The 23,495-nt window shown below is 51.2% G+C and overlaps 9 protein-coding genes across 9 annotated transcripts; 3 read left to right on the top strand and 6 right to left on the bottom strand.

Moving 5' to 3' along the window:
• Window positions 1–483: 483 nt before the first annotated feature.
• AUEXF2481DRAFT_6473 (uncharacterized protein) lies at window positions 484–1,919 on the bottom strand (the record flags this gene model as incomplete). Its single annotated transcript, XM_013486776.1, has 4 exons — window positions 484–627; window positions 675–1,376; window positions 1,612–1,794; window positions 1,857–1,919. The coding sequence occupies 4 exons, from the start codon at window positions 1,917–1,919 to the stop codon at window positions 484–486; spliced, it is 1,092 nt and encodes a 363-aa protein (XP_013342230.1).
• A 1,116-nt stretch (window positions 1,920–3,035) lies between these two features.
• Window positions 3,036–3,661, bottom strand: AUEXF2481DRAFT_6472 (uncharacterized protein; the record flags this gene model as incomplete). The annotated part of the gene is made up of 2 exons (XM_013486775.1): window positions 3,036–3,071; window positions 3,143–3,661. The coding sequence occupies 2 exons, from the start codon at window positions 3,659–3,661 to the stop codon at window positions 3,036–3,038; spliced, it is 555 nt and encodes a 184-aa protein (XP_013342229.1).
• A 240-nt stretch (window positions 3,662–3,901) lies between these two features.
• On the top strand, window positions 3,902–4,492 carry AUEXF2481DRAFT_47488 (uncharacterized protein; the record flags this gene model as incomplete). Its single annotated transcript, XM_013486905.1, has 2 exons — window positions 3,902–3,953; window positions 4,020–4,492. 2 exons carry the CDS (start codon window positions 3,902–3,904, stop codon window positions 4,490–4,492), a joined length of 525 nt encoding a protein of 174 aa, XP_013342359.1.
• Window positions 4,493–5,471: 979 nt separating this feature from the next.
• On the top strand, window positions 5,472–6,401 carry AUEXF2481DRAFT_67200 (uncharacterized protein; the record flags this gene model as incomplete). Its single annotated transcript, XM_013486923.1, has 2 exons — window positions 5,472–5,785; window positions 5,846–6,401. 2 exons carry the CDS (start codon window positions 5,472–5,474, stop codon window positions 6,399–6,401), a joined length of 870 nt encoding a protein of 289 aa, XP_013342377.1.
• A 393-nt stretch (window positions 6,402–6,794) lies between these two features.
• Window positions 6,795–8,882, bottom strand: AUEXF2481DRAFT_81183 (uncharacterized protein; the record flags this gene model as incomplete). Its single annotated transcript, XM_013486930.1, has 1 exon — window positions 6,795–8,882. The coding sequence occupies one exon, from the start codon at window positions 8,880–8,882 to the stop codon at window positions 6,795–6,797; it is 2,088 nt and encodes a 695-aa protein (XP_013342384.1).
• A 761-nt stretch (window positions 8,883–9,643) lies between these two features.
• AUEXF2481DRAFT_30971 (uncharacterized protein) lies at window positions 9,644–10,332 on the bottom strand (the record flags this gene model as incomplete). The annotated part of the gene is made up of 3 exons (XM_013486840.1): window positions 9,644–9,875; window positions 9,931–10,015; window positions 10,077–10,332. 3 exons carry the CDS (start codon window positions 10,330–10,332, stop codon window positions 9,644–9,646), a joined length of 573 nt encoding a protein of 190 aa, XP_013342294.1.
• A 2,800-nt stretch (window positions 10,333–13,132) lies between these two features.
• AUEXF2481DRAFT_30970 (glycosyltransferase family 2 protein) lies at window positions 13,133–14,683 on the top strand (the record flags this gene model as incomplete). Its single annotated transcript, XM_013486839.1, has 4 exons — window positions 13,133–13,173; window positions 13,233–14,075; window positions 14,128–14,419; window positions 14,471–14,683. The coding sequence occupies 4 exons, from the start codon at window positions 13,133–13,135 to the stop codon at window positions 14,681–14,683; spliced, it is 1,389 nt and encodes a 462-aa protein (XP_013342293.1).
• Window positions 14,684–16,432: 1,749 nt separating this feature from the next.
• AUEXF2481DRAFT_30969 (uncharacterized protein) lies at window positions 16,433–18,888 on the bottom strand (the record flags this gene model as incomplete). The annotated part of the gene is made up of 3 exons (XM_013486838.1): window positions 16,433–18,198; window positions 18,423–18,863; window positions 18,885–18,888. 3 exons carry the CDS (start codon window positions 18,886–18,888, stop codon window positions 16,433–16,435), a joined length of 2,211 nt encoding a protein of 736 aa, XP_013342292.1.
• Window positions 18,889–19,938: 1,050 nt separating this feature from the next.
• AUEXF2481DRAFT_41620 (uncharacterized protein) lies at window positions 19,939–23,356 on the bottom strand. The gene has a single exon (XM_013486890.1). It carries the CDS (start codon window positions 23,322–23,324, stop codon window positions 20,064–20,066), a length of 3,261 nt encoding a protein of 1,086 aa, XP_013342344.1. The 5' UTR covers window positions 23,325–23,356; the 3' UTR covers window positions 19,939–20,063.
• Window positions 23,357–23,495: the final 139 nt, after the last annotated feature.

Genomic DNA, 23,495 nt, shown 5'->3' with positions numbered 1-23,495 from the left:
GGATGGAACCACAGGCTCCATACATAGCTAGATTTGGTAGTTTCGAATACGCATAAGGACGTCAACAACTAATGCAACAGTGATTGAGAGATGTTGGAAAAACCTCTCTCGATAGACGACACACAAACCTCGAAATGATGATGCATTTTCGCAGCTTTTGAGAGAGCTGACACGTGCGGATGAGATAGAGTCGGGGGTAGGCAAGTGTAGGTACACGTACCCCCGCCTTTGTTCCCTGTGAAAGCCATGAAGCCATCGACAATCCATCCACATGGGGGGGGAATTCGATTTAAAATATGACTGTGACTTCTGCTGCTTCGCTTGCATGGCATGTGACAGGATCCAGCATAGGGTAAGTGAGGAGTCAAATCACGTGAGCAATTCGGACAGTGAGCGGCGGAGGATCTTGTCCATGTCTCGCTTGATAGGAATATAGACAAAAGCCGATAATTGGGGCCAAAGGAAAAGTTACGCATGGCCCGCTCAAACCTTGATAGCGAACTGCTTCATGTGCTCGTAGTCCTTGACATTGTCTGCGACAGTCTTCTGGATAATCTTGGCAGCATCTTCACCATACTTCTCAGACCACTCGGCAAAGAGCTGCTCCTCACTCTTTTCTGCCTTCTTCTGCCACTTGTCAGTGTTTGTCATCAAGACCAGCGCGGCAGACATACGTGGGTTCTGGGCTTGAGCTCAGTCGAGTGGATAGCATCCTCATGGAAGCCTCTCCACTTCTCGAAGGCCTCCTTGGCATGAGTGTGGTCCTCCTCGTTATTCCAGTTCAACATGCTGGGGCTGTATTCGATACCAACGCTCTTGCAGAACTGCTCAAGGATGGCCGAAGGGTTATCCAACAAATCATCCGCGTCGATGACACAGATGTCTACAGCTCCGCTCTTTTGTTCGCCATCTGCCGAATCCTGGCCTGCAAGCTTGGGACCAATCTGACCGCAGGAACGGAGATAATCGAACAAGCGGCGCTGCTCGTCGTAGCCGGCCTCGGAAGGCATGAAGTTGTAAAAGCCAGTGATGGCGTCGAGCGGAGGGATGGTGCACCTCCAGTAGCTGGGAATACTGTGCTTAGGGTGACGAATGAGGAAGGCGAAATGGAACTTGTTCAAGATGTCTGTGGGAACGACGGTGGGGTTGCCAGGCTCGGCCTCTGTGGCATAGGGATAGGGTGGAGAGCTTTCGGCGCCAGATGAGCCAGAGCTCTTCTCAGAATCACCAACAATGTCTGTCAGAGGGTTGCCGCCGTTGGATTCGCTTGTACCGACACCACGCTTGACCTTCATCAAAGATGGTGCAATGGACGCCGGCTTGGAGTCAGGAGGCGCCAGGTAGTGAGTGATATCCTTGATGAAGATGCGTTTGCCCTGATTCTGGTGAGTACAAGGACAGATTCTAGGGAAAGTGTAGCTGCGTGCAGCATGCAAATGTCTCTCGGTGAGGGGGGACAGTATTTGTTGGTCCATGAGCTGCTCCAGTGTGATGATTGGGTCTTGTGTGGTGGCAGTTGCCAGGGAAGGATGGTAGTTGACACGAGGGGGAGGATTGGGATCAGTGGGAAGCAGAGCAGAGCAGCCTCCTCGTGCTGAAAGGGATGCACACCTCTTCGTTCTCTTTCATAATGTTGTCGAAGATGGTCTTGTATGTCGAGTTTTCGAAGCCGCTCTCAGTGCGTGCCTTCTGGTCTTTCTCATATCTGTCGCTAAGTCTCTCTGGGCCGAAGTAAAATGCATCGCCGAAGGGTTCATGAACGCATTGGAGGGTGTCCCGCTGAGTCATGAAGACCTGGTGGACATGGTTAGTCGTCGGTGCTTGTCGATGGCTGTGGCTCAATATGGGGGACGGACTCGCTCGAATGCTGTCGAGCATGCTCTAGGGTGAGTCGCAACGAAGATTGGCTTGTTGGACATGGTTGCGGATGCGGAGAGTACTGGTCTCGGAGCTACTCGATGGTGGAATGGAAAATCTACAAATGTGTGCAGAATAGAACAGGCAAAAGGCAAAGATGGGTGAAGAAGTCAGGAAACAGTCGTGGGATGTGACAGAGATTTATCAATTATTATTAAACGGTAGCCCGATGCAGCGTAGAGCCGAGCTGGAGACCAAAGTGCAGTGTTGATGACGTTCAATTCATGGCAGGTGGAGCGGTTGAAGTTCTGGTGGGCCCGAGGCGTTCGGTGTGCGGTGCCAGTCGCTGCCCTGGCATGGCGAGCCGTTTTAGTGGCCGAAGTAGCGCACCTCAGATGGCGAGTGTCTACGGTGCATGCTGAACTATGTCGACAAGGCTTGCGCACCTGGTTGGCTTGGGCAGATGGTTAGCGGGGTGAAGAGAAACACCCCGCTTCGACTTTTTGTCGGCAGCGGCCAGCTTCCAGCTACCAGCCAACTTTATCTTTGCCCAACGTTCAACCGAGCCGCAGTCGTGTTGCAGCCTCGCAGTTCCCCAGTGCCAGTGTCTCAACCAAATGAAAGCTCTCGGAAGTCGGCGAATTGGCTGTCAGCAAGGCGACAATATATCATGTGCACTGCGCATCTAATTATTGCCGGTTACGACGCCGAGTCTGATCATGGCAATTTCTGAATGGTGGCTTCTGTCTATCGACTTATGTGGGTATACAACATGTAGCGTGCGCTTGAGGCGCCGTACTATAATCAGCCAAAGACCCGTATGGTTGCTGGTTTTAGACTCGACACTTGCATCACCAGCTCCCAGCGCGGCGCGTCGCTGAGGTATCACAGTGCAAACGAGTACGAAGCATGCATCTGGAGCATTCAAGACAACATGGCGACAACCATAAGCCAACGAGACATGTCTGAACGCCTGTGTCTTGTACAGGCGTGGACTGGAATCCGCTCCATGGGACGCTGATTATGATTCGTCTTCACGTCTGCCTTGTCGTGTCAAGCACAAGTGTGCAGAGTGGAAGGGGTGCCTGATGATAACGGTGTGCGGACACATGTCGTCTTCTGACCAGTCATGGGCAGCGGAGATGATGACATTGACGGCGGCGGGGGAATGGGAAGGATCAATCGGCGCCAGCGCTGAACTCGGCTTGATAGTACTTCAAGGTGGTCAGCATGAACTTTGACACGGATTCAGCATTGTTTGGCGGGCTTGGGGAGTGCTAAATACCTCTTGAACTTGGCCAGCGAGCCTTTGGTCACGCAAAGAGGCGCGGGGAATGTTCCAATTGTTGGTCTTCCACCACCACCTTCTCAGACGCGCGCCGATGCTGGAGCCCGAGAATTTAGACGACGTGTTGTGTACTGTGTTCCAGTTCCTCCAGCCGGCGAGGACCAAGGTCCAGAGCAGGCCTTGGGTCAAGGGCATGAACAGTTGGTCTCTGAAAGTGATCCATGCGACCATGTGCCAAGAAGTGGCATTCTGGATGCTGGCGAGGTAGCTCTGTTCGAAGCGCAGGTCGGGGAGCGGAGGGAACTGTTTGCTGCGCGGCGTGGGTCTCAGGACAGACAAAGGGATCTCGTCATGGTCGTCGGGCAGGGTGTCGAGATCAGGGTGGTGGTCGAGGCGCACGGGCTGCTTGGTCGAGGCGGCCGTCGACGGATTGGCATCGTGAGCGGGCGACGGGTGTCTGTTGATTGAGGCAGTTTGGATCGTCTCTGCGAGCTGGAGAACGGCGTCGTCGGCCATGGCGAGCGCGTTGTGCCGTCTTGTGTGGGTGAGGGAGCGAGGTGGAGTGAGGAGGTGCGAGCGCAGGTGGAGTTGCAGTAGAAGGTGCGAGCGCAGGTGGCAGAGCGGGCGAGACGTCGCGGAGAGAGCCAAAGACCAAAGACGACGCTCGAGCAGGCAGGAGCGAGGAGCCAGCAAGCGCCGTCATCTTCCCAATCCCAAACCCACAGCACATCCCACGCCCTCGTAGCCAACGCAAGCATGGGCAACGCAAACTCTCAAATGCTCGAGAACCTGGTTCAGGGCAGCAACTGTGTGTTTTGCCTCTTCCTCACGCCTTCCCTTCCCTCAAGCCGTACTGACCAGCCCTCTTGAACAGTCGACCGCGATGAAGTTGACCGCCTGCGCAAGCGTTTCATGAAGCTCGACAAAGACAACTCTGGTACCATTGAACGCGACGAGTTCCTCTCCCTCCCTCAAGTTTCTTCCAACCCTCTCGCCACACGTATGATTGCCATTTTCGACGAGGACGGCGGCGGTGACGTCGACTTTCAGGAGTTCGTTTCGGGCCTCAGCGCCTTCAGTTCAAAAGGAAACAAGGAGGAAAAGTTGCGTTTCGCCTTCAAGGTCTACGACATTGACCGCGACGGCTACATCAGCAACGGCGAGCTCTTCATCGTTCTCAAGATGATGGTCGGAAGCAATCTCAAGGATCAACAGCTGCAACAAATCGTCGACAAGACCATCATGGAGGCCGATCTCGACCGCGATGGCAAGATCAGCTTCGACGAGTTCAAGAAGATGGTCGAAAACACAGACGTGAGCAACAGCATGACTCTGGACGCTTTCTGAGTCCTGACTCCACACCGCACACACACTCTACCCAAACTACAGCGGCTTGCACTTCCTTTTTCTCCATTCAAACATGAGATACCACGGCGTTACGGAGTTGCACATCATAGTCCTGCTACCGCACAGCGAGCGGCCTATCCATTCTGAATAAATGTCTTCTACTTTGTCCCTCCTGTCTCGCGCTGCGTCCCTATGCTCAAACTAATTAGAGTCTCCTGATCAACCACGATTCCATGCAGCCCCTGGACCTCGTGCTCGAATTTGTCCGAGTCCGAATTCATCTCTTCTCATTTGCAACCCTCCCCGCGTGCAGATACTGTCACAACAGTAGCTGTCTTGAGGCATAATGCTCTCCGTGAATTGAAGTAACGTATACCGAGCTCCATTTAAAACAAGAGATTCTGATGCTCTATGCTCTCGGCAGGCAGAGCTTGGACCCTGAATTACATTGTGTCTTTTTACAGCCCCCCATACTAGTCGTACACATCCTCTTGAAGATACAAGAAGCTATGTCTCTCACCAGCAGCTCTCATCATCTTGAAAACGATTGTACCTTTTGACGGCTCATTTTACTACAGTCTACCTTCTCACGACATACAAGAGAGCAGCAAATTCGGGATAACCTGATAGCCTTCTTCTCGTTAGCTCTCTTCGTGAGCTCCCTCGATCTAGAAAATGAATGTGCCTTTCTACAGCTCGTTGGGTCTTCCCGTAGCTCTGCTTCAATAATCAAGAGAGAGCGTGAGTGACAACTTTTGGCAGTCGGAGAGGTTTCTACCAACTGGTCGCCCCACCTTCGGGACTTTCGGTGCAATGACATCCCGCCATCTCCACGACGCTCCGCAACGATGAAGGTAGAACCAAGACGAGAAATGTTTATTATCAAGATGGATCCTCTAGCCCTCTGGCATCTTCTTGACTGCAGTCCTCGCCCTGACGCAGCCTCCTCTATTCAGAACACGATAGACAAGCAACCGCAATGACTTCAATACTCGCTGGAAAAGTCGCCGCAATCACGGGTGCCGTGACAGGCATCGGACGAGCTATCGCCCTCGAATATCTGCGCCAGGGAGCAGCCGTCGCCGTCAATCACTACCCGGATTCAAAATCAGACAGTCAATTTGAAAGTATGAAGAGAGAGGCTGGTGCTGGCGCAAAGCTCATTGCTGTTCCCGGTGATATTGCAAAGCCGGAAACAGGGACCGACCTCGTTTCCAAGACCGTGTCCGAGTTTGGCAGATTAGATGTTTTTGTGAGCAACGCTGGTGTTTGTCAGTTTGCCGAGTTCCTGAGGTACGTTTACTGCAACGATAGTTTAGGATTCACCGGTTTGTTTGATCTAACATTGTGCAGTCTAAGCCCTGAACTTCTCAAATCGACAGTTTCCATTAACCTCGAAGGTGCCTTCTTCGCTGTTCAAGCTGCTGCTCGCCAAATGAAAGAGCAATCTCCTCAAGGCGGCAGTATCATTGGTGTCTCGTCCATCAGCGCTCTGGTCGGTGGCGCTGGCCAGACACATTACACACCCACCAAGGCGGGAATCCTATCGCTCATGCAGAGCTGTGCCTGTGCTCTGGGCCCTTACAATATCCGCTGTAATGCTCTGCTACCGGGAACTATCCGTACGCAGCTGAACGACGAGGATCTGGCGGATCCTGATAAGAAAGAGTACATGGAGGGTCGCATACCACTTCGCAGATTGGGCCAACCTCATGTATGTATGTCGAAGATGACAAAAGATATCTTGCTGACGACATGCTCAGGACCTCGCTGGGCCCGCAGTATTTCTTGCTTCAAGTCTTTCATCATACGTTGTAAGTGTGCCCCTACCGAGGTATATGATACACAGGACTCACATACCAATCACAGTCCGGTGCACAGATATTGGTCGACGGTGGCGCTTTTGTAAACTTCCAGTAGATATCTGTCTCCGTTGAGTTTTCTTCCGTAGAGAATATTGTATATTTTGCCAGTTCATTGACCCGAATGAGAAGAAATCACCATTCCTAGAAGGGAGAAGCACTGTTCTTGGAGGCTGAAGCATCCTTGTATACTAACACAACTCATGCTTGTGGCAATCCCAGGGTAGAACATAGTCTCAATTGCTTAGGCTGCAATGTTGACCTTAGATGAGCTTACGTTGGCTCTCCTGGATGGCTCTCCTGATTTAGAATAGAACTGTATAGCATTACAACTCGCCATCGCTCTGTATCATCATACAAGAGTGACCACGGGGTTGAAATGGACTTCAAACAAACAACGCCACGTGGAAACTATGCAAGGGGTATCTAAAGTGTTGCGCTCATTCCTCAAATCCACCGAAGCTTTCCCCTGAATCTGATGCATCGCCTGATTCTTGTGGGTTTTGACTCGCTGCGACAGCACCCTTTCTGTTATTCTCCATCTTTCGGATATACCCACTTTTGGTACTGATACGCGCCTTGGGCTTGCCGGTCTTTGTGTCTTTGCCAGAAGCAGATCTTCTAGTCTCGATGCCGCGTTTCTTGAGTTGCTGCTTGTCGCGCTTACTGGGCGTTGGTAGCGCATCCAGCAACCATTGTTGGATGTTTGTTGTACCACCTGCTTCTCCTCTTTGCTTTTGGCTCGCGACGATAATATTGGCGACCGTCTTGATGGATGACACATCGTCGTCTGTGTAATAAGTCAGGGCTACTCCGCCCTCCCTACCAGCACGACCTGTACGGCCAACACGATGGACATAGGCGGCGGCGGATGTCGGTGCATCGTAATTGACCACAGCGTTGATACCGCGGAAATCGACGCCACGCGACAAAAGATCGGTAGTGATCAGAATCCAGACCTCACCCTTGCGGAAGCGTGTCATGACATGGTCGCGTGCAGTGTCCGAGAGATCTGAATGCAAAACAGAAATACGCGAGATCCCGCCAGCTTCAGCGGGAATATCGTATAGAAGTTCGGAATGTAGGGCAACTGCTCTCTCTATAGTCTGTGTGAAGATGAGGAACGGTGCTCGTACGACAGGTTGCTTGTCAAGACCGGTGGAGGTCGGATGTAGTAGCTGACGTAAAGCCATGAGTTTCCCTTGCTCGGTGGCAGCGTAGATGAGACGATGGTCAACATTCGGCACTGCAGAGTCTTTGAGGCCAACAACAAGGCGTACAAATGGTGCGATTTGAACGGGACTAGGACCAATTCCTGACAGCTTCTCGGCACGACTCTTAATGGTGGCCTTGACAAGCTCTTCGATGCTGGAACCCATGGTGGCAGACCAGAAACCTAGACGGAGGTCGGGATTGGACAAAGCATTCCACACAGCCAGCGTCTGATCTCGAAACAAGGGGTCCAAAAGGACATCGGCCTCGTCCAGAACCAGGAAGCGAATTTGGGACAAGGCGCGTGAAGAGGTCCGTACGTCTCCTATGGCGTTCCTCAAGGCAGCCGGGGTTGAGACGAGTATGTCAGCCTTTACAGGGGGTACGTCCTTCGACGAGGCGTCCTGATCGGAAGATTGGTCCGAGTCGATGTGCATACCCTTGCGCACATTAGTGATACGTATAGCAGTGTTCAAAGCCAGCTTCCTGCCCTCGTTGGCGATCTGACTAGCGAGTTCTTTAGTAGGGGCGAGTATGATGGCCTGCGGGCCGGAGATGGTCTGAGAGCGGCGTGAGAGCACCAGAGCATGGATGAGCGGTATCATAAAGGCCAGAGTCTTTCCACTGCCCGTCGGAGCGATGCTCAAGAGATCAACGTCCAGCACAGATGCTTCTTCGTCGGTCTTGACTGCACCCTGTGTGAGCACATCAGCACGGGAGCCAAGCAGGAGTGGTAATGCGCCGAGCTGGACTTCGGTCGTCGTGGTGTATCCGTTGTCCTTGATGTTGCGTAGAAGTGCCTTTGAGATGCGGTATCTGGGTCCCAGGTTGTCGAAATGGCTGACGGGTTCCGGATACAGCACTGTGGCCTGGTCCTGGCGGCCAGAGGTCTGAGGTGCCGTCTTCTTCTGGTCCTTCTTCTTCTTCTTTACAGGCTCGTCACTCCCCCTCTGGAACAGCGTGACCTTGACCTTGTGTCGTCCGAGTATCTGTTTACACTCGTCGGCGCTCAAGGCGACGGGCGCTTGTGCCATATGTTGATGCAGTTCTCCGGCTTTCTCGTCATCGTCATGCTGCTCTTTCTGCTCAGCACTCCTCTCCTTGGCCGAAGCGCCGCCACCAAAGAAGTCCAGACCGGTCGTCACTGTCTCGCTTCCTCTCTTGCGCTTACGTTGCGCTCCTTGCGCCTCGTTGGCATGATCGAAAAGTTGCGGATTTAATGCTGGTCCAGACGATGGTGTGTGGATCTGTGTGCCACTTGAGGAGCCCTTCTTCGCGAATTTGGTTGATCTGGTCAGTAGCCGTAAGGGATCCATGTTGACTTTTTGTTGTGTGTCTTGTCTATAGACAGGCGTATCGAAGGAAAAAGTTATTGCCATGACCTGGAAATTTTGGCCGCTGCGGAAGCCAAGCTTTGCTCGTGACAGTGCCACAACCCTGTCCGATCGAGCTGCATGTTTCGCTTGCCTCTTGCGATACCATTACAACATTATCTCGTTGCCAGCACTTCAAGGGGCTGTCGAAATGCACTGCTCCTTGCATAGTTCTGTGTCTTCGATGGAGAGCGGGCTCATGGTACCCTCAATCATGATCGGTGCCGTTTCGAGAACATTGTTCATTTTGACAGCTGCAGATTCGACGGATATTGACAACGAACATAACAGTTGTTTATAGGGCGTGATTCTTGGAAGGCATCACACATAGCTGATGCGATCCACAATACATATATAAAAGGAGAGACACAGAAGCGGGAATAGGACAGCTGAATAAAGCATGGGACAAGTGCGTGCTTACAATGTCGGTCAAGCCGCTTCGACGGTTCCGGGGACTTGATGTAAAAAAACATAAGAGCATGCTTAAGCAGGCTTTTAAAAAGTCCTGAAAGAAAGAAAAATGGCGATCTAGGCTGTTGTACACGGCTGAGAGACAGGCTCATGTCGCTCCCATATATGTGCATTGCAATGCTTCTGCAGTGTCCGCCCCTCGGTGCCTCGGCCAAGGCGACCATCGCCAACCAAGCCTCTCCCTCGTCCAGCTTCCTCCACCTCGGTATCGTGTAGCGTTTTTCGTCCCAAGCTTAGTGGTGCTCGTCGTGAGAGCTTGAGTGGTAACCAATGAGCTTCATGCGTCCGATCATCTCGCCGACGGTGAAGAAGCCAATGATCTCGGCCACCACAACACCAGCAGTGACGAGCTGAGAGGTGCCAATGTTACGCACGGCCTGGAAGGGGTTTGACGGGGTGTTGGCGCTGGGGTTCTTGACGGCGCTCATCAGGTTCTGGCCGTAAGTCTGGAAAGTCTGGACGTTACTGCAAGGCGGGTCAGTAGGGGGCTCCATGGGACGGATAGTCGATTGAGACATACGGGGGGCTCATCTTCTGGCCGCGGGCGATGAGCTTGGCGAGCTCAAGGCCAACCTTGCCGTAGTAGACAGTGGGAGGGACCATGGCTGCAGAGCGCAAACGAGTCAGCGGAAATGCATGGAACGGGCATGCGACACCGTCACGTACACTGAACGAAGCTGATGACCTGTCCGGTGCGGCCGCCAATGCTGTTCAGAGCGCTGCCGGCAGCTCCGGCAGCCTTTGAGATGCCGGACTCGGCCGACGACTCGACTTTTGAGAGACCTTGCGAAGCCTGGCTTGTGGCCTTGGACGCGGCTTTGGAGACAGCATTGGCTGCTTCGGATGTCGTCGAGGCGTGGCGCACGGCAATGCGGCCAATCTGAGGGGTGCGCAGGAGCATACGGGACGCCGAGAAAGACATGATGAAGACGCGGCGCAACAGCAAAGGGCGAGGGTGGGATGGAGAGGTGAGGGTGCGTGGTTTGCTCTCGCTCGACTGCCCGACACGCGCTTGCCAGAGGTTGCAAATCTACAGCATCCGCGTCTTGGCACGAGCCCGTTCCTCTCCGCTCCCCAGCCGACCTGAACTCTGTCCGTCGTCAACTTCACCTCCTGCTTCCATTCCGTTAGCAACTTCTCCTCTCCAAGCTAACACAGATCCCGAAGCATGTGAGCAGACACGACCAATTCTCAGCTTGGATACTTCTGCGCAGAGAGTAATTGGGATTGACCCTCATCTCGGAAGACTAAAATGCCTCTATATAGCCATACGAGTGACGAAATCTAGTATACCAAGAGGCGGTCCTTGTTCTGACTCTGCCGCGTCTTTAGCGAATACCTACATTGGAGCATGCCAAAATCTCCGGCTGCCCTTCTGTTCATTGACACTATAAACCACGGTCCGCTCTTGGTCGACCGAACTCATCCTCGTGGGGGGAAATATGATCAGTCAGATCGCTATTGATTGGAGGCACCGTACATATCTACCTTGTCCATCCGTCTGACTCCAAAATCTCAACACTTTGGATACCAGCTGTCAGGATTAAACGGCAAAACAAAAATCAAAATCAATAATCAGCCGCAGATGGCTTCTGCAAGTATCTTATACTACACCTGCGCACCATATATGAAAGGTAGTCACGGAAGAGTGGTATGTGTCTCAACACTCCTCCCAGTACGAGACTCGTGTATACACTCAATACGAAACATAAACGCTAATACAGCTTGCCGATCTTGCACCTTCTCCCAAAAGCTGAGTGTGACCGCCATCAAAACCAGTCCAAACGGCTCGCGAACGCAAGCCAGCTGTCGCATGTGATTCGTCTATTTTCGAGCATGCAGAGGTCGGAGCCGACGAATCCCGGGCTTGGCTTCACGTGTAGCCAATATGTACACCAATATGAGGTAAGCGAATCGCCCATGTAGCCCGACTGTCGAAGGCGATGATCCCACATGTCGTCAATCATGCCCACTCGCAAACAACCTGCCTTACTGGAAGTGTTTCTTGACAGTGGACAAACAGTATATCGCTTCGGAACGGCTACGTGCATACCCCCGGCGATCATCACTCAGTAGAGTGAAAGCCACGATTCCACCCCAGATATCAGCGCTCGAGCTCACATGTCTGTTTCAAAACGGCTTGAGAATCAGCTGTGCTACCCATGAGCACAAATATCAATAGTTTTAGTCTGGTGACAAGCCGCGAGCATTTAGCTTCAATATGATCGATCGCTCGAGTGTGCATCCATCTACTCTACTAAAACAACCAAATCAGCTTAAGGTTTGGATATTCGACTAAGAACACCGAGGGCTCACTTCAGTTCGAGATCGAAAGAGCGTGTCAGTGCGAAGTTGGAAAAACGAAAATACAGGAGGCGTTGTCCAGCGCATGTGTGCAACATCCGTGACGGAGTTGCTGTAACCTAGAACATCCTCACTGAAAAAGCTTGATTGAGAGCCACTTCTCTTTTGGCACTTTCTTACACAAAGCGTTTGTGCATACTTGTCGCCAATTTCGTAGTGATACATCGTCTGGGACTCTTTGTGTCGGATAAGGAGATATGTCAATTTCCGCCAGTCGGCTTGCGGCTTCCTTTGACGGCAGAAACCTGCATACTGGGTACAGCATTACATGTACCCTTGGTCTGAGCGTGTGGATGATTGCCTATCGGTCCACACCAAATACGTGCAACACAGTCAAGGGCTTACAGCCTCAACCTCGAACTTGTCATGGTAGAATCTGCTGGTCGAACAAGAGTGAACCTGGGATCGGTTCTATTGCAGCATTGAAGTAAAATCAACTCAAGGCTTTTCATCTTTTGTTCACCGGATAATGAGTCTACCGAGCGTGATAGTTCTGTCAACACGTGCGTCTTTCACCAAGTTACTAAGATGTTGACTTGTGGTTCGCAGATGATGCTCGGACCATGCACACTAAAAGTGGCTGGCGTTAGGGCCGTTTGTAAAGACAGCGATTGCCGTGACCTTGAGGTGGTCAGTTATCGCCGATGATATGCTCGTGCTGGTGCTGTTGCTCCTGGACCAACTCTCCTTCAGACTGCCGACCCAAGCATCGATATACCAGATGATACGAGCTGCAAGTCATTGCAGAAGGCACTGTGCAGCGTACCTTGGCCTGCAGTCATGCTCGTTCTCTCGCCTGCGGATGCCCATGCACGGCCTTGATTGTGGGCAGGCGGATTGGGGTGGCTCACTCGTATGTCCTGTGCCAAACAAGTGCTCTGACTAGACCACTACGTTCTATTCGAGCGCCGATCAGGCCCTTGCACCAAGCGGCTTGAGGTAGACGGAGGGACCCCTCATTCGCCATACCGCGACTAAGTTAGCCTATTGTGGGCAGGAGCGTGCGCATGTCCATTGCTTCCCCACCTCCAAAGCGGGCTGGCCGGTTTCTGCTCTGAGGAAATCAAAGTGGATTAGGTAGTGGGTGGTATCGGCGGGTGATAGCTCAATGCGGGCGCCTCAGCGAGACAGCCGGCGTCCGACGCCTTTCATTACCTTCTGATCTCATCATGCCATGCCACTATTATCCACTACGCGAACTCTTGACTAGACCAAAAATTTCAGTAAACCCACCAAGACTGCACCGCGACGCAGCCGAGCTTATCATGTTCATATACCTGGCCCCCCCAGCGGCCCTGCAAGCCTCTTTTCTTATCCCTGGATGAACAGAGCCTCTGCTTCCACTTTCGTTTTTCGTCATGCTATTGTCTGTCTGGGTGTGGTCTGCAGTTTTGCTTTTGTAAGTCATGCTCTGATCTCCTTTGGCCACGCTGGACACACGCTTACCCCAAGCCGTAGTATCTTCCGTTATCTGCGACTGGTTGTCAATCTGATTTCCAATTGGACATACAGACCTGTGCCTGTCCCCAACAAACCCAGCTACACCAACAACGATGTCACTGTCATTATTCCGACTATCGAAGGCGAGGGGGAAAATCTTTGCCGGACGATAAAGACCTGCCTATCAACATATCCTTCTGAGATCATCGTTGTTACTATCGATGCTAGCATCAAAAGAGCCGAGAGGACTGCTGCATCTCTCAACAGCAGTAAGATCCGCATACTGAGTGTTGCGAAGGCCAACAAGCGCAGTCAGATGTGTGCTGCCATACCTGAAGTGACGACTCCAATCACTATATTTGCAGATGATGATGTGATATGGCCAAAGACCATCTTGCCATGGATACTCGCGCCTTTCGAAGACGATGAGATGGGCGGTGTAGGCACATCTCAGCGTCTAATGCGTCCCAAGAAGATGACTGTGTGGAGCTTTCTCGGCTCCCTTTACTTGGAAAGACGCAACTTCGATTGCTCTGCATGTCTTCACATCGACGGGGGTCTGCCTTGCCTTTCGGGGAGGACGGTTGCCTACAGAACGCGGATCCTACAAGACGAGGACTTCACATGGGGCTTTACGAACGAAACGTGGAGAAACTTCCAGCTCAATGCTGACGACGACAATTTCATCACTCGCTGGATGTATAAACATGGTTGGAAAATTTTCATGCAATACCACAAGGCTTGCGAGGTACAGACAACTCTCGAAGATGGTCCAAAGTATCTGAAACAGTGTCTTCGCTGGGTACGCAGCAACTGGAGAAGCAACTTAACAAGTATGTTCGTCGAAAGATATTACTGGAGGTATGTACACAAAGTGATCACTCAACAATAGATGAAAACTCATGAATCCTAGATTGACGCCCTGGACGACTTACGCGGTGTTCCAAACCACCTTGACTGCATGGGCTTTCACGGATCTCCTCCTATTCTTTTCCGTCTACAAAGCAACCGAGACTCTGCCAGCAGGCGATCGACAGAAGACCCTCACTGCAATTGGCATCTGGATATTTGTGATTGCCAAGTCATTAAAGCTCTATGGTCACTGGATTCGCTATCCAGCTGACATTCTTTGGTTGCCGATTTCAGTGGCATTTGGATATGTCCATGGTTTCATCAAGCTCGCAGGACTGATGACTCTTTCTGCTGTACGTTGATACAGCTTCTCCGACTATTCAACGCTACTAACCAATTCCCAGACCTCCTGGGGAAGTCGTGACGGTGCAGACGAAGACAATCAATACAGAATGATCAAACTTCCTCCTTACGACACAGGCGACCTTGAAGCTTCTCCTCAGCTGGCCTCGATTTCTGCCACTTCACTACCGATGACACATCACCCCCCTCCTTACAACAAACACGCGCCCGACGAGACTTGCCCACTGCAGGGCCGCTATAGCCACGACTTATGACGATGTGATACCCAAGAAGATTTAATACTAGACAAAAAGCAGGAGTCCGATATTCGGGATGAAAAGGCTTGTTTCATAGGAAAAGGTCAGGATTCGGAAGATGTTCTGTCATACTCCAAAAAGTCCTCTATAGCCAATCGAGGCAAGGAGATAGAGCGAGAAACTCTTTCTAGAGCTGGTATAGAGCGTGCGAGCGCTCCTTGATATTTCCCTTCATGTTCATAGGTGTAGCTTAAAAAGCAGCAGAAGATTCGTATACCCAACGTCGCAGAAAGAACGTAACATCCTTTTTTGGCAAGAGGACCACAAACAAGCCGGAACTCGCCAATCGATGCTGTCTCTACAGCTGCTGTTCCTGCATCAAGCCGCCCAGCCGACTCGCACCGACATGAATTGCTGGTTGACATGCTTGTGCAGATCAATTCGTGATATTGCAGCATGGCGGTCCGTCTCCGTTACCCGAGCTCGCTCGCTTTGACCTTGCTCTACAGTGGTGGTGGGCCCTTTTGGCGACTCGCTGATGAGTCTGGCCAGCTGATATCTGACCACATCTCTATCATGATGCTCTCGTTGCAGACGAATTATTCAACATGTATACTTGATATTGCTTGAGACGTTCTAAGATTGGCGTACATAGACGGGATAGTCAGAAGCGCCTTCCTGGCGGTTACCTGCATCCAGCAAGCGCCATTGGCACCGCTGAGAGGAAGAAGCAACAGAACCATCTTGCGCAGCGCTTGACAAGAATGCCGAGCTATTTCAACTCCTCGCTTGACTCGAGAACAATGGTTCTGATTCGGTTGAGATCAAGAACGATCGCCGACAGTCCTGCTGACTTGCAAGACTTCGACACTCTCTTGGACTCGGGTCCTATCAACACAGAAGTCCGAGCTCAATGCACGGCAAACCCTGACGTGTGGAGGGAGAGTGCGCATAGAGGTATGTGCATGACGCGGTAACAAGCACGAGCCATACGAGTGCCTTTGTATCCTCATTGCTTAGCACCACCATAAACTGTCCGAATGTTGAGGAGCTATCATGGTAGAAAAGTGCTTATGCACCACTTGATGAGGATACCGCACCCGATAGAACCAGATCAATGGTTGCGTTGTACATTTTGATCGTATGTTGCGCAATCAGGACTCACATCGCGCACGTGCTTGACCAGAGGCGCTCGCTCGGCGATTTCAGAAGGCCAAGTTCAGGGCAGCAATCCACACTTGAGTGGTGGATGACACGGGCCTCTGATTGTTGTGTGTACCCGCAAGCGTAAAGTACAATAAAGTAGGACGTGGGCTCGTGCTGAATGTCAGACCCAACCTTAATCCATACCCTTGCAACTGTCACTTACTATCGCGGCGGGCCCATTCAACGTATTCGACTTTCCTTATGTTTATTACTCGACACAGTTTAGGTGAGAAGATGCCGGATTTCTCATCCTTCCTCCCGGTGTGCGAGGTATTGTCACATGCTGTAGCTGTCTCAAGACACAAACTTTTCTGGTTTTGAGGTGATGGCACCGAGATACGTCTTTACAACGACCTTCTGTGTTAAAACTAACAATCGGAGATATGACCGACCTTGCTACAGCTAGTCGTTGCTCTGCTCTGATAAATGAGAGAGGGTGCGACAGACAGGTCTTGATACAGAGGGAATTTCGCCTCAGCCACCTCTTGACTAAATCGTTACAGAGTTTAATAAGATGTTGAAGTCCTATAGGTTTATCGATTGGAGCCGCACAAAGCCAGACTATTTCTGGGCTTTTGAGCTGGACGCGTTGCTGCCTAATATCGAATCAAAAGTCAAGTTCGGATCATAAATACTGACTGGTCTTGATCGGTGCTTGCCATCAGACGGAGTCTGCGCCGAGTCAGGACTGAGATGCACAGCCTTTCGATCTTGGATGCTGCTAGCAGGGCTACTGCTTTTGTAGGACCGTTCTTGAGTTTCCACCTCAACAGCTTCATACAGGACTGTATTGCCAGTGGTCCATTGCTTCGCCATCTGCCAGCAGTGGCTCCGAAAGTATATCCCCTCAGTTCCGTGATGGATGGTGTCAGCAGGAAGGCAGGATACATCCCCTGCTCTGGTCGATCTTGTGTTGCTGGTATCGCGTAGGGCATCCTCCGTGACCCAGGGCACTCCGAAGCTGGGAGGTTCACACAAGAAGTACTCGACTTCTTGAGTGTATCGAAGCTGAGGCCCGTCGACAACTACCATTGGCAAGGTTTGCAGAACGGCGTATACGAAAAGCCATTGACCTATTCTTAGCTCCGATAGCTCCTTGATAGTGCAATGCCTCGCAGCCTTACGCTCAATCTCCCTAAAGGAATTCAAGAACGGAGAAGGCGGGACGTCTGTGTTATGCGAAGCGGTCATAATTTCGGCAATGTCATCATCTTTCAGCTTCTTCGAAATAGCCTTAATTTCCCTCTTCGAGTCGGACCACCCATTGCCGGAGCGCGTCTGTCTTAACGACGGGATGATTGGTAAATCGAACGGGATGGGCGGGCGAACAGGTGGTGTAGAGCGATCATACTCGCTCAACACCGCACGGAGGGCTCGTATTGCTGGCAAGTCAACGTCCTTGTCATCAATCAAAACACTGTCTGCAGTACGATTCGTGAGGCTCGACCGATCTACCAAGAGATCGTATACAGCACAAAAATCATGGTACAGATTTTGGCACACAATCCGATTGAGACCGTTGGTCTCGAGCTCATTCTCCTTGGAAGCTTTCGGTGGCCACGAACCATAATGAGCCTTGTAAAATGAGAGAACAAATCGTCGAGTTGAGAAGAATGAGTTTCGCAAGAGATCGAAATCGACGTCCTTGCGCTCATCCACTGTCTTGCTGTTCAGAGTGCCCGAGAAGATCTGCGGAAAATCGAAGTCTTTCAAGGTATGTCGAACGCTGGCCGTACGCTTCTCCAGATTCATTGCTGCGCGATTCAATCTGTTGAAAGTTATAGGGCTCATGAGTCCGAGTTCTGGGCTGCCAAATCGAAAGAGCTCGTCATGCTTTCCGACAGCATGTGTAAATGCCTCGTTGTATAACTTGACGTTCTTCAAACGCTCCCCTAGGAGGATGCCTTGGATAGTTTTTTCGTTGCTGTATCTCACATCTGTCAAATCGAACTCATCTACGTAGCTATCGAAACAAGACGTTGCGATCTCGCCAAATGTAGAGCCGTCGAGATTGGAGAAACCGAAACGCGTAAGTGTCTCTGCCAGTTTTACGAACACGGAAACAACAGTCGGATGCGCGCGCGTGGCAACAAGCGGCCGGTTGGTTAAAAAGCCGAAGAGGTTACGCACTGCAATAATGTTCTCGTAGTCACTTCGCAGTGCCTGAGATGTGGCAGGCATGAGAATCCAGCACCTCGATCCGTGCTTAGGGTCTATAGAAGGCGTGTTGAACTCTCCAGGACGCGTGGAGGAGACCCCTGGAGTCGCAAAGCAATCAGTAGGTACTCTTGCGATTCGTACAACACCTCCTCCCCAAGTACTAAGGTCTGTCATACATGGCTGGAGCAATGCACAGTACTGTTCAGAGCCGCAGGGATGTCCACCGAGATCCGTCGTCTCCTCAACGTTTTAACGAACCTCTGCTGTGCATCCCCTGATTCAGAAAACCACTATGCCTTTCGGCAGCTCATTACGGCTGAGCATTGTCTTGGGAGAGTAAGAGCTACAACCTCCAATACATAGGGAGGCTGGGTACGGAATACGAACGTACCTGTTTCGAGAGGTAGAATCAGATCGGACAACAGTTTGGATGAAGCCAGTATGGTCGAGTCAATTCGGAAGGAAGGGCCTTGACTGGAGGTCCTTGGGAATATATGCACATCACAATCACCGGAGTCGTCCCACACATCCAGCGGTTGGTTGTTATCCGTTATAAGAGTGGTGTCGTAGGGAAGTCTTTCCGGATGATTGAGGATCCATGCTGCAGGCTCTTGCGCCACCTTCTCGGTGCTCTTGCTTCGTCCGAGCCATGACTTGCGGCGACTCTTCCTCTCGTCTTTTCCATCCATAGAAACAGGGTTGGATGAGACGGGGTCCGATGTGTCCGAAGGGGACAAACCCCCGGTCTTCTCAATGATCGGAGATGCCGCTGGAGAGCCAGTACTGCGATTTGATTGTCCAGAAGCCTTTCGGGACTGGAAAATTGATGATACTGTTTTCCGTAGTCGCATACCCATGGTGACTGCCAAGGTATCCGGAATGTATGTATTTGCGCAGTGGGATACTTCGACACGTTCAAAAACGCGATGTTTGAGAAGAGTAGGTCGAAACTTCAGGGGTTCCAGGCAGACGATGAGAGGAGACAGTTATCGTGTTATCGTCTGCGATTCTGGGTGGCCTTCCTGCTTTGTATCTGAAGATTGAGCATGCGTGACGCAAGCCCGTGAACAGTTCCCGCCGAGAGAGGCGAAGTCTGCATGCTCCGAGTAACGACCAACGAGCACAGAGGTGGCTATGTCCTTGGAACAGTCCGTGACACCTTCGGCGTCCAAAATAGCAGGGTTCCGGGTACATCGAATGACACGTCCTCATCTCGCAATCCAATAGATTTTGTTGTTCAGCGCAAGTCGTTGTTTTTGCACATTTAAGAGCATCGTCAGGCGTCTATTCGATCGAGACATGATCACCCGTCGCACCCGATGGAGTTGTCCATAGCCGAAAGAGCGAATATGAAATTTTGCATTGGTTGTTTGACGCGTCTCGGTCGAGGAGGACCGCGCGTGCTGTAGAAAACGGCAAATCGGCCTGTGTCGGCTATCAAGGTCGACCCTTTCTGTCATCTTGTAGAACCTATCAGCTCGCAGACTTTGAAAAATTCTCATCATCGCGTCAAATAAGTAATGACCATTTTAGCCATCAAAATGCGATTGTCATAAGTCGGTCGCGCATATATCGGTACAGTTTAAGTACCTAGGTGGTGCTTTAGAACATACTTTAGAACACTACTTAGATGCTTACGCTAAGCATCTTCCCCGTCTGCGAAAGAGTGCCACACTTATAGCTGTCATAAGGCACGAACATCTTTAGATGCAAAGCGATGGTAGCGAGATTTTGACGGCTCCCCGCGGTAGGTGTATCGATAAGAAATATGACTATGCCTTTCCACAGCTCGTCGTTACCCTGCTTTAATCATTGTGAAGAGAAGATGGGAAAGTATGTTACACAAGAGAAGGATGCACGCATGTATGTTTTCTGTGGAAGTCGTCACCAGATGACATTCATCGTTCCAAAAGCAACGGTCTTCTCTGGAAGAGTAGTGCTATCATAAATGGAGCATGGCGTACTGTATGGTAATCATTAGCTATCTATCTGAGGTACTCCAGAGACCGACTAGGCCGGCTCGAAGCTGAATTCAGCTGTGGTTATGTCGCAAGCTGTTGCCCGACTCGGCATCTGAAAGTTTCTCGATTCCATCAACTCTTACTCGAAGCTCCCTGTCAACAAGTGCATTGCACAACCTCTGCAGATCTTGGCCCCCCCATCCAAACCCGTCATCTCTGTTGAAAGTCTCCAGACCCATTAGGATCCAGCTCTTGCACCAAGGAAGATGATGCAGTCCTGAGAAGAAAACTTGCTTTGATCTTTGAAAAGGATCTACTCTCGAAACATCCTTCTTGCCTGTGGTGAGAGCCTTTGCAGCCTCCATGGCTATGTGCTTCTCAAATCGAAACCACATGGTCCAGAGTGTCTTCGAGGAACGTACTGCGCTTCCGATCGTCATCAACGCCTTTTCGAAAGTTGATCTCACCGATTCCACAGTCGAGCCAGAAGACTGGCTCGCATACCGAAGCAATTCTTGGTCAATCGCAAATGACCATGTCACAATAGGCAGTTGACTATGAGTGAGAACCTGGCTCCTGAGTAACGATCTTACTCTATCGTCAAGCCGGAACCGCACCTCGTTGTCCCGGTACAACTCAAGGAATATGTTGTTATTTGGAAAGAGTGCAATACTCGCCTCCATCTCGGACCTCACGAACGCGGGCTTGTATGGCCGTTTGTGGCGAACATGGTAGTCAATAATGCCAGCCTTGATCTGATGAAACGCCTCAAGAAGCAAGCGATTGCCTGCGGTTTGCGTTTTCACGATGTTGCAATATTCGTGTACGGCAGTCACAGATGCTTGTAATGCATCTGGTTCCGTCAGATACGCAACAAGCGCTAACATCTCCACATTCAGAGCAACTAGGTGAGGTCGAGTTCGACCGACGGAGTACCAGAAACCGTCCTTGAAAGCGTTGCGCAGTCTTAATACAGACGCAGGCGACACATGAGTAGGCTCGTCATCGTTCAAACTCGCCGGGCCTCCGAAGGAATTTAGATGAATTAGAGCCTTCCTCAATTGGTTCGCTTCAAGATCGCACCAGACCCATCCTCGCCAGAGTAATATGAGCTCCTCCTGTGCGGCTTCTGGAAGACTATCTTTCATGTTGATTGCACCGGACCAAATCTGAGCAGCTCTTTCGACTCTTCCTAAGCTCGCCTCAATGGTGGCACATGCGTTGTATAGTCGAAGGCTTGATGGGCGTTGTTTCAAAAGATTCTTGGCGACTTTAGGTGCTGCCTCAGGAAAACAAGAAAGCTCGAATGCCAGATAGTACTCCGCCAAGTTGTCGTCTCCAGGGAACCGTTTAACTATACTTGACAGTATTCTGCCTACGAATTGAGTGGTATGTTCCCGCGATCGCTGAGGGTGACGGCCCTCATCCGAGAGTGCGGGTACCGAGATCGTCTGAAACGCCCGAGAGAACAACAGTTCAGTCGATACCTGGTAGTGCTGTGCGCGTTGGGTGTTGAGGTCATCGCCGTTATCATCCCACAGATCGAGTTGCAAAAGGCCTTGGTGGATAAACGAGTTGAATCGCCATTCAAGCGGCAATTGAGCACGCAGACCAGTTGCAGATGCTGAGGGTATACTAGGAAGGCCCAAGTAACATAACAGGGCGTCCAGCAGATGGCATTGGTCAAATCCAGCCGCTGTCGCCTCCAGTACATCACAAATGTCCGAGAAGAAGACAACGTGAAATGGATCTTCGTTACCGGCTTGGTCCATAGTTCTGCCTGGAAATAGCAACGACTGGCTCGTGGATCTTTCAAGGGTAGCGAAAGACTTAAAAGGCAAGCCCGGGTCTTGCCTCTCGGCGACAATTGATATATACTGATCGGATGCAGGGTCATTTTCCTGCGAAGCGCACCATCCATTGGCTCCGACTTCACCAAGTCTTGGAGTCTCGTTCTCCCAAAAGTGTTCGAAATTGGAAAGAACCTGACTGGTATCGCAGGTGGCTAGGAGTTTTGGCCGAAAGAAGTGGTACTCACAAAGAGCTTGCCATGTTGCTATGGACAGCTCCTCGTAGCCAGTATCAAGTAAGAAGACGGTGTAGCGCAGGATCAGATAAAGTATCAGTTTCTGGGTTTCGGGATCTGGATCCGATTCCACCCTTGAGCCGAACGTGCGGAGGTTGCGAATAAAGAACGCTTTGACGTCTTCAAAACGGAAGTTGGTCGAATTTGCCTGATGTGCGTCCATGTAGAGGCTCCAGATGGAGAAGCTCTTAGGATGCTGTTGGAGAATTTCCTGAAGCCTTTGCAAATATTTCTGGCTGCTCCACACAAGAGAAGCCTCACGTAAGAGCTCCAAGGCCAGAGGTTCGCATTCATGTGTTTCGCTGCTAGGAAAGTGTTTCAGTGCCTTTTCATAGATAGATATACGCATATCTGCCAAAGTCTGCCGTTCGGTGTTATTTAGGGAATGAGTATCAGCGCCTGAACTGACAAGGTGCTCTTGATGAGTCGCCAGGTCAAGCCAGGTTTGGAGGTTCGAAGGGTCAGCCTTTGTGGCTCTGACTAACTCGACATTGCGCTGGCGTGCTCGCAAATCGGCAGCAGTGGCCTCAGTCTTGAATTCCCGCTTTTGATATTCTTGCGAGACCGAATCCGCTGAGCAACCTATGTCTCTGCACGAGTCGGGAGGATCATCAATCAGCGCAGCATCAGAGTCGCCCGTAGAAAGCGGGAATTTCACGAAGTCTTGATCCAAATCTAGTTCGTCCTTGCCTCGAATCTCAAAGACAGAAAGCTCCTTAGTCCGTTGTCGCTTCAAGAGCAGTCGCTGGGGATTCTTCTTGGTAGTAATGGAGGTGTCAGTGATGACGACCTTGTCAATGGCAGATTCATCGCGGTCAATCTTGAATATGGTGTGCAAGCCCACAACGTTTCCGAAGCCGATGCGTTGGTATGGCGGTATGCTATACTTGTGCAGTCTGTCATAGATAACATTCTGAGGGTCACCATTTCGGTCGAAAACAAAGAGATTGCGATCGTCATCATCATGTTGAATGAGAAGTGAATCGCTTGTGGTGCAAGGTTGACGTTTGTCACGGTGGCGTGTGTCGGATGGTTTTGGTGGATACTTGTGTGAAGTCTGGTCATGATTTGACGAAGAATATTGACGCTCGGATGTCCTTTGACGTTTAAGTGAGTGATGATGACCTTCAGTACTCAGGTGTCGTTTTGAGGCTGTCGATGGCGGCGATGGTTGTTTCTGCTGAGGAACCGAGTTTTTTGAACGGAAGCTCGAGAACTTGGGGACTTCTCTGGAGGGCGCCGACATGTATGCGTATGCAAATGCATGTGGAAGAGACTACCTTAGGTTATTGTTAGTAGAAGTGACGGTGGAGGGGGCGGGAGCGGAAGCTGGACGGCCGTGCAGTTCACCGCCCTCGGCGTACCTGCCGTCGCGAGTGCCAAGAGCAGCGAGTTTTTGGCAGAAGGTGGAACTTTT

Source organism: Aureobasidium subglaciale (genome assembly GCF_000721755.1).
Source record: "Aureobasidium subglaciale EXF-2481 unplaced genomic scaffold scaffold_15, whole genome shotgun sequence".
Classification (NCBI taxonomy): domain Eukaryota; kingdom Fungi; phylum Ascomycota; class Dothideomycetes; order Dothideales; family Saccotheciaceae; genus Aureobasidium; species Aureobasidium subglaciale.
Note: the sequence above shows the minus strand (reverse complement) of the source record. Positions and strands in the feature narration are given on the sequence as shown.

What these genes read in the sequence shown, in the direction of transcription:
- AUEXF2481DRAFT_41620 (XM_013486890.1), bottom strand. Translation starts at nt 23,324, where the DNA reads ATGTCGGCGCCCTCCAGAGAAGTCCCCAAGTTCTCGAGCTTCCGTTCA.